This window comes from Salmo salar, chromosome ssa06, assembly GCF_905237065.1.
Source record: "Salmo salar chromosome ssa06, Ssal_v3.1, whole genome shotgun sequence".
In the NCBI taxonomy this organism is placed as follows: Eukaryota; Metazoa; Chordata; class Actinopteri; order Salmoniformes; family Salmonidae; genus Salmo; species Salmo salar.
In genome coordinates, this window is record NC_059447.1 from 35,791,197 (window position 1) to 35,802,319 (window position 11,123).

General features: G+C 41.5%; 1 protein-coding gene across 2 annotated transcripts; it reads left to right on the plus strand.

Annotated features, from left to right (window-relative positions):
• The first annotated feature begins 1,925 nt into the window (after positions 1-1,925).
• Positions 1,926-8,590, plus strand: LOC106607172 (desumoylating isopeptidase 1). Of its 2 annotated transcripts, none has more exons than XM_014203829.2 (6): positions 1,926-2,783; positions 6,363-6,384; positions 6,534-6,603; positions 6,823-6,932; positions 7,079-7,201; positions 7,305-8,590. In XM_014203829.2, exons 1-6 carry the CDS (start codon positions 2,690-2,692, stop codon positions 7,390-7,392), a joined length of 507 nt encoding a protein of 168 aa, XP_014059304.1. In that variant the 5' UTR covers positions 1,926-2,689; the 3' UTR covers positions 7,393-8,590. The 2 variants fall into 2 exon arrangements, with proteins under 2 accessions (XP_014059304.1, XP_045576414.1); XM_045720458.1 differs by lacking the exon at positions 1,926-2,783 and adding an exon at positions 6,688-6,724.
• Positions 8,591-11,123: the final 2,533 nt, after the last annotated feature.

Here is an 11,123-nt window from a genome sequence, read left to right on the forward strand (position 1 = left end):
GAACGCGATGCAAACGGAGCTTGGTCGGATCCGTTTGCGTAGACTGTGTAGAGCCCTTTACAGTGGGTATCATAAGTATTCACTTAAGAGACTGTCCCCAGTCCACCTGGTCGTGCTGCTGCTCCAGTTTCAACTGTTCTGCCTGTGGCTATGGAACCCTGACCTGTTCACCGGACGTGCTAACTTGTCCCAGACCTGCTGTTTTCAACTTTCTATCTCTACCGCACCTGCTGTCTCTAACTCTGAATGATCGGCTATGAAAAGCCAACTGACATTTACTCCTGAGGTGCTGACCTGTTGCACCCTCTACAACCACTGTGATTATTATTATTATTTGACCTTGCTGGTCATCTATGAACGTTTGAACATCTTGGCCATATACTGTTATAATCTCCACCCCGCACAGCCAGAATAGGACTGGCCACTCCTCAGAGCCTGGTTCCTCTCTAGGTTTCTTCCTAGGTTCCTGCCTTTCTAGGGAGTTTTTCCTAGTCACTGTGCTTCTACATCTGCATTGCTTGCTGTTTGGGGTTTTAGGCTGGGTTTCTGGTTTCAGACATTGACTATCTCTTTAAGCATGCTGTGGATTATATATTAAACCACCCAGATACAGTCGTCCTTCTGACCTGAGCTGCAGGACAGGAAGGAAACTGATCAGGGACGTCACCATGAGGCCATTGGGGATTTTAAAACAGCTACAGAGTTCAATGGCTGTGATGGGAGAAAACTGAAGATGGATCAACAACATTGTAGTAACTTCACAATAATGACCTAAATGACAGAGTGAAAAGAATAGAAATATACAGAATACAAATGTTCCAAAACATCCATCCTGTAAGCATTGCTAAAGTAGGGCAAAGGAATACAATTTTGGCCTAAATGCAAAGCCTTATGTTTGTGACAAATCCAGCACATCACTGAGTAACTGCCTCCTTATTTCCAAGCATGGTAGTGGCTGCATCATGGTATGGGTATGCTTGACATTGGCAAAGACTGGGGATTTGCTTTAGTCTGCTTTACACCAGACACTGGGAGAGTAATGTACCTTTCAACAGGACAATAACCTAAAACACAAGGCCAAATCTACACTAGAGTTGCTTACCAAGAAGACAGTGGCCAAGTTACAGTTTTGACTTAAATCTGTTTGAAAATCTATGGCAACACTTGACAATTGTTGTCTAGCCATGACCCCCAACACCTTGACAGAGCTTGAACAATTTAGAAAATAATGGGCAAATATTGCACAATTAAGGTGTGCAAAGCACTTAGAGACTTACCTAATAAAACTCACAGCTGTGATCGCTGCCAGAGGTGTTTCTATCATGTATTGACTCAGGGGGTGAATACTTATCTAATCAAGATACAATATATTAGTGTTTTATTTTTCATTAATATAAAATAAATGAATTTTTCTCCACTTTGACATTAGAGTATTTTGTGTAGATCGTTGACAAACAAATTACAATTAAATCCATTTTAATTCCAATTTGTAACACAATAAAATGTGAAGAAATTCAAGGGGGTGAATACTTATGATAGGCACTGTATGTGACAACAACCTTCAGACACTTAGTTAGTGAGTAAACCTGTGGGTGAACAAAGTGGGAGTGAACTACAAGCTCCTGATGGATCCATAACTGAATATTTAGAGGGTTTTGTTATGCCAACCAAAAGTATACAAATGTAAAGATAGTTTTATATGAGACACTTGTTAGAACCCTTAACTCACCTGTCAAACCTTGTGAAGTCTCTAAATGCAATCAATGTTGGTTTTTCTGTCCAATTCCATGATTGATGGCCACACAACTACAATCACTATGCCCTTGGATCTGAAGCTTGAAGACTCAAGTGCAACAATAATACACACAGAAATATGGGTGTATTATATTTACTTGCTTTAGACTTGGTGGAGGACAATCACATCACCCCCAACGAACTTTTGCACTATGTGGACACATGAAGATGCTGATGCACTTTCACCTCATAATAGCTAGCCCATTACTAAAGGCTGCCTTGATTTTGGTTGGGGTAAGTCTTACATGTTGATGGTGTTTGAAGATAGGGCTAAGACTTCGTGAACTTTGTCATGAGTGTAGAAAGGTACGATGTTGTTCAAGTAAACAAACAGGCTAAAGGCAGCAAGATGAGATTCAGCACCATGGACAGCGGCGGGAATAGGAAATCTGAAATTCAGCACCTGGGCAATGGAGAGCGACTGTCTCGCGCAATGGTCACTCCCCAGTCCACACTGGGTGAATCCCATTTAATAGGCTAGAAAGACTATTGATAATGGTTCAGATGCGAGGAGCTGTAGTTGAGGATTTTATAGAGAATACCATGGCAATGCTTTTTTATAACAGAGACATACTACCACAGAACCTCTACAGTGCTATGTGGACGCATGGAGGCGCTGATGCACTACCATGCCCATGAGATGCCAATCTGCAATTTTATGGGGGACAACTGTCTCTGGCAGCCAGGGTACTTGTAGATTGTAATCAGACATCGAAATATCTAACGTCATAGGTACCACGTTCAGGTAATTTAGCTGATAATATAATCTCGTGACATTTTTCAGTAGACAAGCAACCTTGTAAAACCAGCTAATCAGCAGTCAGTAGAAAGGCAAGATAGCTAACGTTACTGTTAGCGTAGCTAGCTAACAAACACATATTTGGGGTTTAACGTAATGGATAAAAATGACACAACAACATACAGTGTACAACTGTATATATACGACCTGTCAAGAGGAATGGCTCGCAATCTCAGCCCCATCATGTTAGGTAAGTGAAGCTCAGTCTCGACAACTTCCCCAGATAGTGAAGCTGTGTAGCTATAGTAGCTAGCTGCCGGTTGAGATTGATTGGGCACGTCGGCAAGCCTTTGATCCAGTTGTTGGCTAGCTAGCTAGCTGGATAGGCCAACATTACTCTTGCAATGCATCATTTTTTGTTTGTTATTAACTTGCTAGCTAGTTCGCTACAACCTGCCAATTGAAGTACGTTTGAGCTTGGTTTATACAGTATAGCCTAGCTATTCAAAGGCTTATTCTTCAGAATTTCAGCTCAACAATATTGCAACGTTTACGTTAGCTAAAATGCTAGCTAGCTAGCTACACACAAGACGAGTGAAACAGGTGTGTGCGAGCTAATTTGCAGAGTCAAGCCTCGGTCACACACATACAGTTGAAGTCGGAAGTTTACATACACTTAGGTTGGCGTCATTAAAACTCGTTTTTCAACCACTCCACACATTTCTTGTTAACAAACTATAGTTTTGGCAAGTCGGTTAGGACATCTACTTTGTGCATGACAAAAGTCATTTTTCCAATAATTATTTCACATATAATTCACTGTATCACAATTCCAGTGGGTGAGAAGTTTACATACACTAAGTTGACTGTGCCTTTAATAAACAGCTTGGAAAATTCCAGAAAATTATGTCATGGCTTTAGAAGTTTCTGATAGGCTAACTGACATCATTTGAGTCAATTGGAGGTGTACCTGTGGATGTATTTCAAGGCCTACCTTTAAATTCAGTGCCTCTTTGCTTGACATCATGGGAAAATCCAATAAAGACCTCAGAAAAAAAAAATTGTAGACCTCCACAAGTCTGGATCATCCTTGGGAGCAATTTCCAAACGCCTGACGGTACCACGTTCATCTGTACAAACAATAGTACGCAAGTATAAAGACCATGGGACCACGCAGCCGTCATACCGCTCAGGAAGGAGACGCGTTCTATCTCCTAGAGATGAATGTACTTTGGTTCAAAAAGTGCAAATCAATCCCAGAACAACAGCAAAGGACCTTGTGAAGATGCTGGAGGAGACAGGTACAAAAGTATCTATATCCACAGTAAAACGAGTCCTACAGTGGGGGAAAAAAGTATTTGATCCCCTGCTGATTTTGTACGTTTGCCCACTGATAAAGAAATGATCAGTCTATAATTTTAATGGTAGGTTTATTTGAACAGTGAGAGACAGAATAACAACAAAAATATCCAGAAAAATGCATGTCAAAAATGTTATAAATTGATTTGCATTTTAATGAGGGAAATAAGTATTTGACCCCCTCTCAATCAGAAAGATTTCTGGCTCCCAGGTGTCTTTTATACAGGTAATGAGCTGAGATTAGGAGCACACTCTTAAAGGGAGTGCTCCTAACGCAGCTTGTTACCTGTAAAAAAGACACCTGTCCACAGAAGCAATCAATCAATCAGATTCCAAACTCTCCACCATGGCCAAGACCAAAGAGCTCTCCAAGGATGTCAGGGACAAGATTGTAGACCTACACAAGGCTGGAATGGGCTACAAGACCATCGCCAAGCAGCTTGGTGAGAAGGTGACAACATTTGGTACGATTATTCGCAAATGGAAGAAACACAAAAGAACTGTCAATATCCCTCGGCCTGGGGCTCCATGCAAGATCTCACCTCGTGGGGTTGCAATGATCATGAGAACGGTGAGAAATCAGCCCAGAACTACACGGGAGGATCTTGTCAATGATCTCAAGGCAGCTGGGACCATAGTCACCAAGAAAACAATTGGTAACACACTACGCCGTGAAGGACTGAAATCCTGCAGCGCCCGCAAGGTCCCCCCTGCTCAAGAATACATATACATGCCCGTCTAAAGTTTTCCAATGAACATTTGAATGATTCAGAGGACAAGTGGTGAACGTGTTGTGGTCAGATGAGACCAAAATGGAGCTCTTTGGCATCAACTCAACTCACCGTGTTTGGAGGAGGAGGAATGCTGCCTATGACCCCAAGAACACCATCTCCACCGTCAAACATGGAGGGGGCAACATTATGCTTTGGGGGTGTTTTTCTGCTAAGGGGACAGGACAACTTCACTGCATCATTTGACGGGGCCATGTACTGTCAAATCTTGGGTGAGAACCTCCTTCCCTGAGCCAGGGCATTGAAAATGGGTCATGGATGTATATTCCAGCATGACAATGACCCAAAACACACGGCCAAGGCAACAAAGGAGTGGCTCAAGAAGAAGCACATTAAGGTCCTGGAGTGGCCTGGCCAGTCTCCAGACCTTAATCCCATAGAAAATCTGTGGAGGGAGCTGAAGGTTCAAGTTGCCAAACATCAGCCTCGAAACCTTAATGACTTGGAGAATATCTGCAAAGAGGAGTGGGACAAAATCCCTCCTGAGATGTGTGCAAACCTGGTGGCCAACTACAAGAAACGTCTGACCTCTGTGATTGCCAACAAGGGTTTTGTCACCAAGTGCTAAGTCATGTTTTGCAGAGGGGTCAAATACTTATTTCCCTCATTAAAATGCAAATCATTTTATAACATTTTTGACATACGTTTTTCTGGATTGTTTTGTTGTTATTCTGTCTCTCACTGTTCAAACAAACCTACCATTACAATTATAGACTGATAATTTCTTTGTAAGTGGGCAAATGTACAAAATCAGCAGGGGATCAAATACTTTTCCCCCCCACTGTATATCGACATAACCTGAAAGGCCGCTCAGCAAGGAAGAAGCCACTGCTCCAAAACCTCCATTTTAAAAAAGCCAGACTACGGTTTGCAACTGCACATGGGGACAAAGATCGTACTTTTTGGAGAAATGTCCTCTGGTCTGATGAAACAAAAATAGAACTGTTTGGCCATAATGACCAACGTTACGTTTGGAGGAAAAAGGGGGAGGCTTGCAAGCCGAAGAACACCATCCCAACAGTGAAGCACGGGGGTGGCAGCATCATGTTGTGGGGGTGCTTTGCTGCAGGAGGGACTGGTGCACTTCACAAAATAAATGGCATCATGAGGCAGGGAAATTATGTGGCTATATTGAAGCAATATCTCAAGACATCAGTCAGGAAGTTAAAGCTTGGTTGCAAATGGGTCTTCCAAATGGACAATGACCCCAAGCATACTTCCAAAGTTGTGGCAAAATGGCTTAAGGACAACGAAGTCAAGGTGTTGGAGTGTCCATCACAAAGCCCTGACCTCAATCCTATAGAACATTTCTGGGCAGAACTGAAAAAGCGTGTGCACGCAAGGAGGCCTACAAACCTGACTCAGTTACACCAGCTTTGTCAGGAGGAATAGGCCAAAATGTACAAACAATTTAAAGGCAATGCTACCAAATACTAATTGAGTGTATGTAAACTTCTGACCCACTGGGAAGAATGAAATAAAATCTGAAATAAATCATTCTCTCTGCTATTATTCTGACATTTCACATTCTTAAAATAGTGGTGATCCTAACTGACCTAAGACAGGGAATTTTTACAAGGATTAAATGTCAGGAATTGTGAAACTGAGTTTAAATGTATTTGGTTAAGGTGTATGTAAACTTCTGACTTCAACTGTATATATATTTTAATGTGTTACAGGAAAACAAGTTGATGGCATTTGGTAAGAATTCTCCCACCTATAATTTTGTGACAATACAATTAATCCACACAATGTTGTCTTTACTGTCACTGCAATTCTTTGATTATTTTCATGTCCATATTGTAACCGTCCATTACTGTACACTCAGTCTTGTGTTTCAATTCTCACAGGCACTCAGCCATTGTGGTTTATGGAGACGAGTTCTACTTTGGAGGAGTGGGTATTTCCAGTTGCTCACCGGTAAGCCTAAAATGATGTAGTGGCTAATATCCTCCTAATATTTTCTAAGACCTACTTCAGTGTGCCCTCTACTCTTTATCATAGGTTTGCACTAGCTGACAGTAAGACTCGGCCTACATTGGTATGACCTTCAAAGAGGAGGGAAGTTAAACGCATTGGATATACAGAGAAGTTTTGGGGGTTGGTGTTTTGTTGGATAATATGGACTTTGTGTTTTAGGGGGGAACAATGCTTGGTTCCCCAGACACTGTGGTGGAATTGGGAAACACAGAGGTGACAGAGGAGATCTTCATGGACTACCTGTCCTTGCTAGGAGAGAACACATACAGGTGTGTATGTGTCACAAAAAAAGTGTTGTTTTTGGGTAACTCACCTCATACACCACCACCTTGGTGGACACATCAGCCATGAACACAACATAGCAGTGATAGCTGATTTAGACCTGAGATTTCTTTCTGTTTTTATTCTGCCATAGAGGCGACAAGTATAGGTTGTTTGAGCACAACTGTAACACCTTCACTAATGAGGTGGCCCAGTTCTTAACAGGCCGGAAGATCCCTTCTTACATCACAGACCTGCCCTCTGAAGTGCTCTCCACGTAAGTCTACATACTTAGTAGCTGAGCGACAGATAATAGTAATGCATTACTGACTTGTGTACCTCTCTGACCCTCTGGCCTGTTCCTCTGTCTAACCATTTAGATCCTTTGGTCAGATACTTCGGCCTATACTGGACTCCATCCACATCGCTCCTCCTGGGGGGAACATCATCAACGGTCGCCACGGCTAAACTGCCTGAACTGCACACAGTAATATTTAGATATGTTCTAATTTACATTTTCAAAACGGAGGTGGGTTATTGACGAAACCATGGAGGGTGAATCTCAGTGAGTCTAGTCAGTCACACTGCTTTTGTACTGCGTATGCTTGCTTTTAGTATGATTGTTTTGTAACTCCCCACCAGCAATGCTCTCGCCTTTTTAGTATATTTAAAAAATGTCGATTCAGTTTTTGTTTACGGACCTTCCTTATTGCTTCTAATGGTATAATCCTGATCTGAGGGAAAGTCGCACAACATTAACTCTCTCAAATCCTCCAATATCATCAATATGATTTATAAGAAGGTTGGCGTGTATCTCAAGTCAGGGTTTCAGCTTGACTTCCAATGGACTACTCCACCTTCCACCAGATGGTGTGTGCTATATACACCTCTATGCCTTCACCTCTCTCACCTTAGTGTTAATGTTGCTGATAGTGTGATATGAATGCTGAAGTGCACAAAATCTACATTAGTTCTCTGGGTGAAGAAACAGACCATGCGTATCTTGTATGTTTTTGAAATAATCTCAGAAATGTAATTTATTATGAAATAGTTTGTACAATTTTGGGGTCAAGTTTGGGGTCAAATCATACATATTCTTGTATAATTTTCATTGGGCCATCAGTGGGAGCAATAACTCTTCACATATCTGTACTTATTAGACTAGGCATGAAACATGTGTAAAGTCCTCTTATTAAATGCATGTATTCACTGCAACTCCTAGCACTGGTTAACTATAGCATCATTCAGTAGAACAGTACAGTAAACTATATGTTCTGTATAAGACAGCACCTCTGGTATCGCATCAGACAGGTAATTACAGCATAGCATGTCTCAAATGCCATGGTGACACGATCTCTTCATAAAAAGAATGACTCCACCAATGCTTGTATGTTTTAGAGAAGGCGACAAGGCCCTTCACCTTGGTATGTTGCTCACATAACCACCTTCAACAATCAACCTGACCAATGAAATGTATTGTACACCTCATCCCTATTTGTAGTTTTATTTATTTCAGGATCAGTTGCTGGCTGCTAAATGTAATGATACATTTCAGTTGATATTTATGAATACTATATTAGTTATGTATGGTTATTTATTGTTTTTGCACATTGTTTGCTTGTTTTGTAATTGTATCTATAAATAAAGCCATTCACTGCAAATTTTACTATGGGCGCAGTTCTGTGAAAGTGTCTGTGTTACTCTTCTAGTGTTAGGCATGCAGAGTATTGGTCCCTCAAGCTGGATTTGAAACATGTTTTTGATCCATCAAAGGAACTACAGTTCATTAGATAAATGGTCTCCATATTCTATCTGAAGCACAATTTTAGACTGACTTCTTCCTGTTTTGATGTTGATTAGATGTTGCAATTCACATGGCTGTTGTCAGCAGGACCAACCATATCACTAGTAATCATGTGAAGGATAAATTGTCCAAACAAACTTCAGTGTACTTGCAGTGACGTTGACTGAAGCATCATTTGCTGAGGCTACTGTCACAGTGTGTTAGAGGACAAAGTCTTCAGTCATACTTTTTGCTTGTTATGTTTGTGTCATAACATAATAGTTGTTATTTTGTCATGGCCCTGTCTCTAAGTGTTAGTAAAACTTTATATAAAAGTACAGCTGTCAACAAGACTGCATTTATCTGAACCTAGAAATCCACAGTTCAGTGGAATAACAAAGCATTAATGGATTTTATTTTCATGCAGAATATGGATGATATGTAGAAAATGTTGTTGGGGAAACTACAAGTCATGATCTAATAGTCCTTGTTTTATTACCTCATTGCTCCATCCTTGTAAGAGCTGAAGACGCACAACGCACCCATGAATAATTCAAGCGCATGTGAAGAGAGAGCACTTGGGCTGTGCTTTGGTGACAGACCTGTCAAGACAAATAACACCATGATTGCATTTTGGGAACACAAAAGCAGGTATGAGGCTTGGTGATGTTCTGGGGAAGGCTACCTTGAGGTGCTATGGCTATTTATCTTCACCTCAATCCCCCCCATCTCTGCTCTCTACACCAACTTCTTAGACTGGTGTCGGAGAGGTTGGGGAGGGCAAAGTTGTTAACATGGCACTACCTCCGTGAGAGAGACTCTGAGTCACACTCACCCTCCCCAGTGACAAACCGTTATATGACAGACATTTTTTATTTATTTCCTTTAATGTGACTCAAAGGGGTCTTGGACGAGTATCCAAAGGGATGGAAGGTGGTGACAAAGAGGCAACTCTAGGTAAACACCACCTACAGTGGTTGGAGTTGGAGTTCTGGTCATGAATCTATCCTAGGAGGAGCCACTGTAATAGGAACTTGACTTGGACTGCTACGTTTGCATAAGTACATGTAGGTGTTGCTAGTTAATATTCTGTGTGTGAGGACAGACGCTGGGAGACAAGAAGCAAGTACAGGGAGTGAATATTTAATAAATGACAGACATGAAACAAAACACGGACAGCGTCTGGACAAGGGAAACATAACAACATTAATGCTGACACGGGGATCAAACTGAGGAATAGTGATGTATGGAGTAAAGGTGAGTTCAATGAAGTGCTGATGCGTGTAACGATGGTGACAGGTGTGCGTAATGATGGGCAGCCTGGCGCCCTCGAGCACCTGAGAGGGGGAGCGGGAGCAGGTGTGACACTGTGTGGTAATAGTTAATACAAAATAAGGATTCATAATTAAAACCTCAGGTCAAGTAATTTGAGTTTGCAGATTGCCCTAATACATTTAGGTTTAATTAACTCAAACCAGAGGTTAGGATTTTAATTGAATGCGCGCGCACACACACACGCACACGCACACGCACACGCACACACACACACACACACACACACACACACACACACACACACACACACACACACACACACACACACACACACACACACACACACACACACCTCCTAAAATACTGCTTGTTCCTGCAGCTATGAATTTCACATTGAAGGATAAAAAAACGGATAAAATTACACTGTAGCACAATACTATAGTATAGTACAGAGTACATGACACTCTTTCCTGTAATACTTTGAATTTATACAAATTGTAATTGGCCAAGTTCAAGCACCCCATCACGCAAATGCTCCACCATGTAGCAATCACATTTAGTTTGATGTAATGTTTATACTGTCCAATCAAGCTTGTTTAAACATCTCTTCATCTATCTTAGGTGTCAGTTTGCATGACTGCCAATTTTGTCACTCCATCCTCTCTCCAACATCCAGGGATTTCCGTTCCCCCCTCCCCCTCAGCGACATTGAGATTCCTTATGTAATGAAACATACTATATAAAATACATATACATTATTATTATTAACCATTTGTGTCCTCTCAAATCCAACATTCAATTTACACTTTGTTTGTCTCAATGCGTGAGAGTTAAATTTAGTCTCAAAGAAATGTAGCTTTTATCATGACATAACAAATGCTAATTGTTTAAATAGGAAGAACCTTGACTCTCCACTTCCTCTCTCTAACTTTCCACCTCAGGAAGCGCCCAGCTGTCAGGGTCACCATATGGGAGATCCCATGAGAAACAGACCTGCCTGACCTCAGAGTCTGAGTCACGGCAGATACTCTAAACTCCCATGCACCTGCATACATACATAAATATAAGCATCTTTGTCCTCTCCTCCTTCTGGTGGGTCCATCACTGAGCCATTTCCTGAAATACCCTTGGGTTGTCCCAT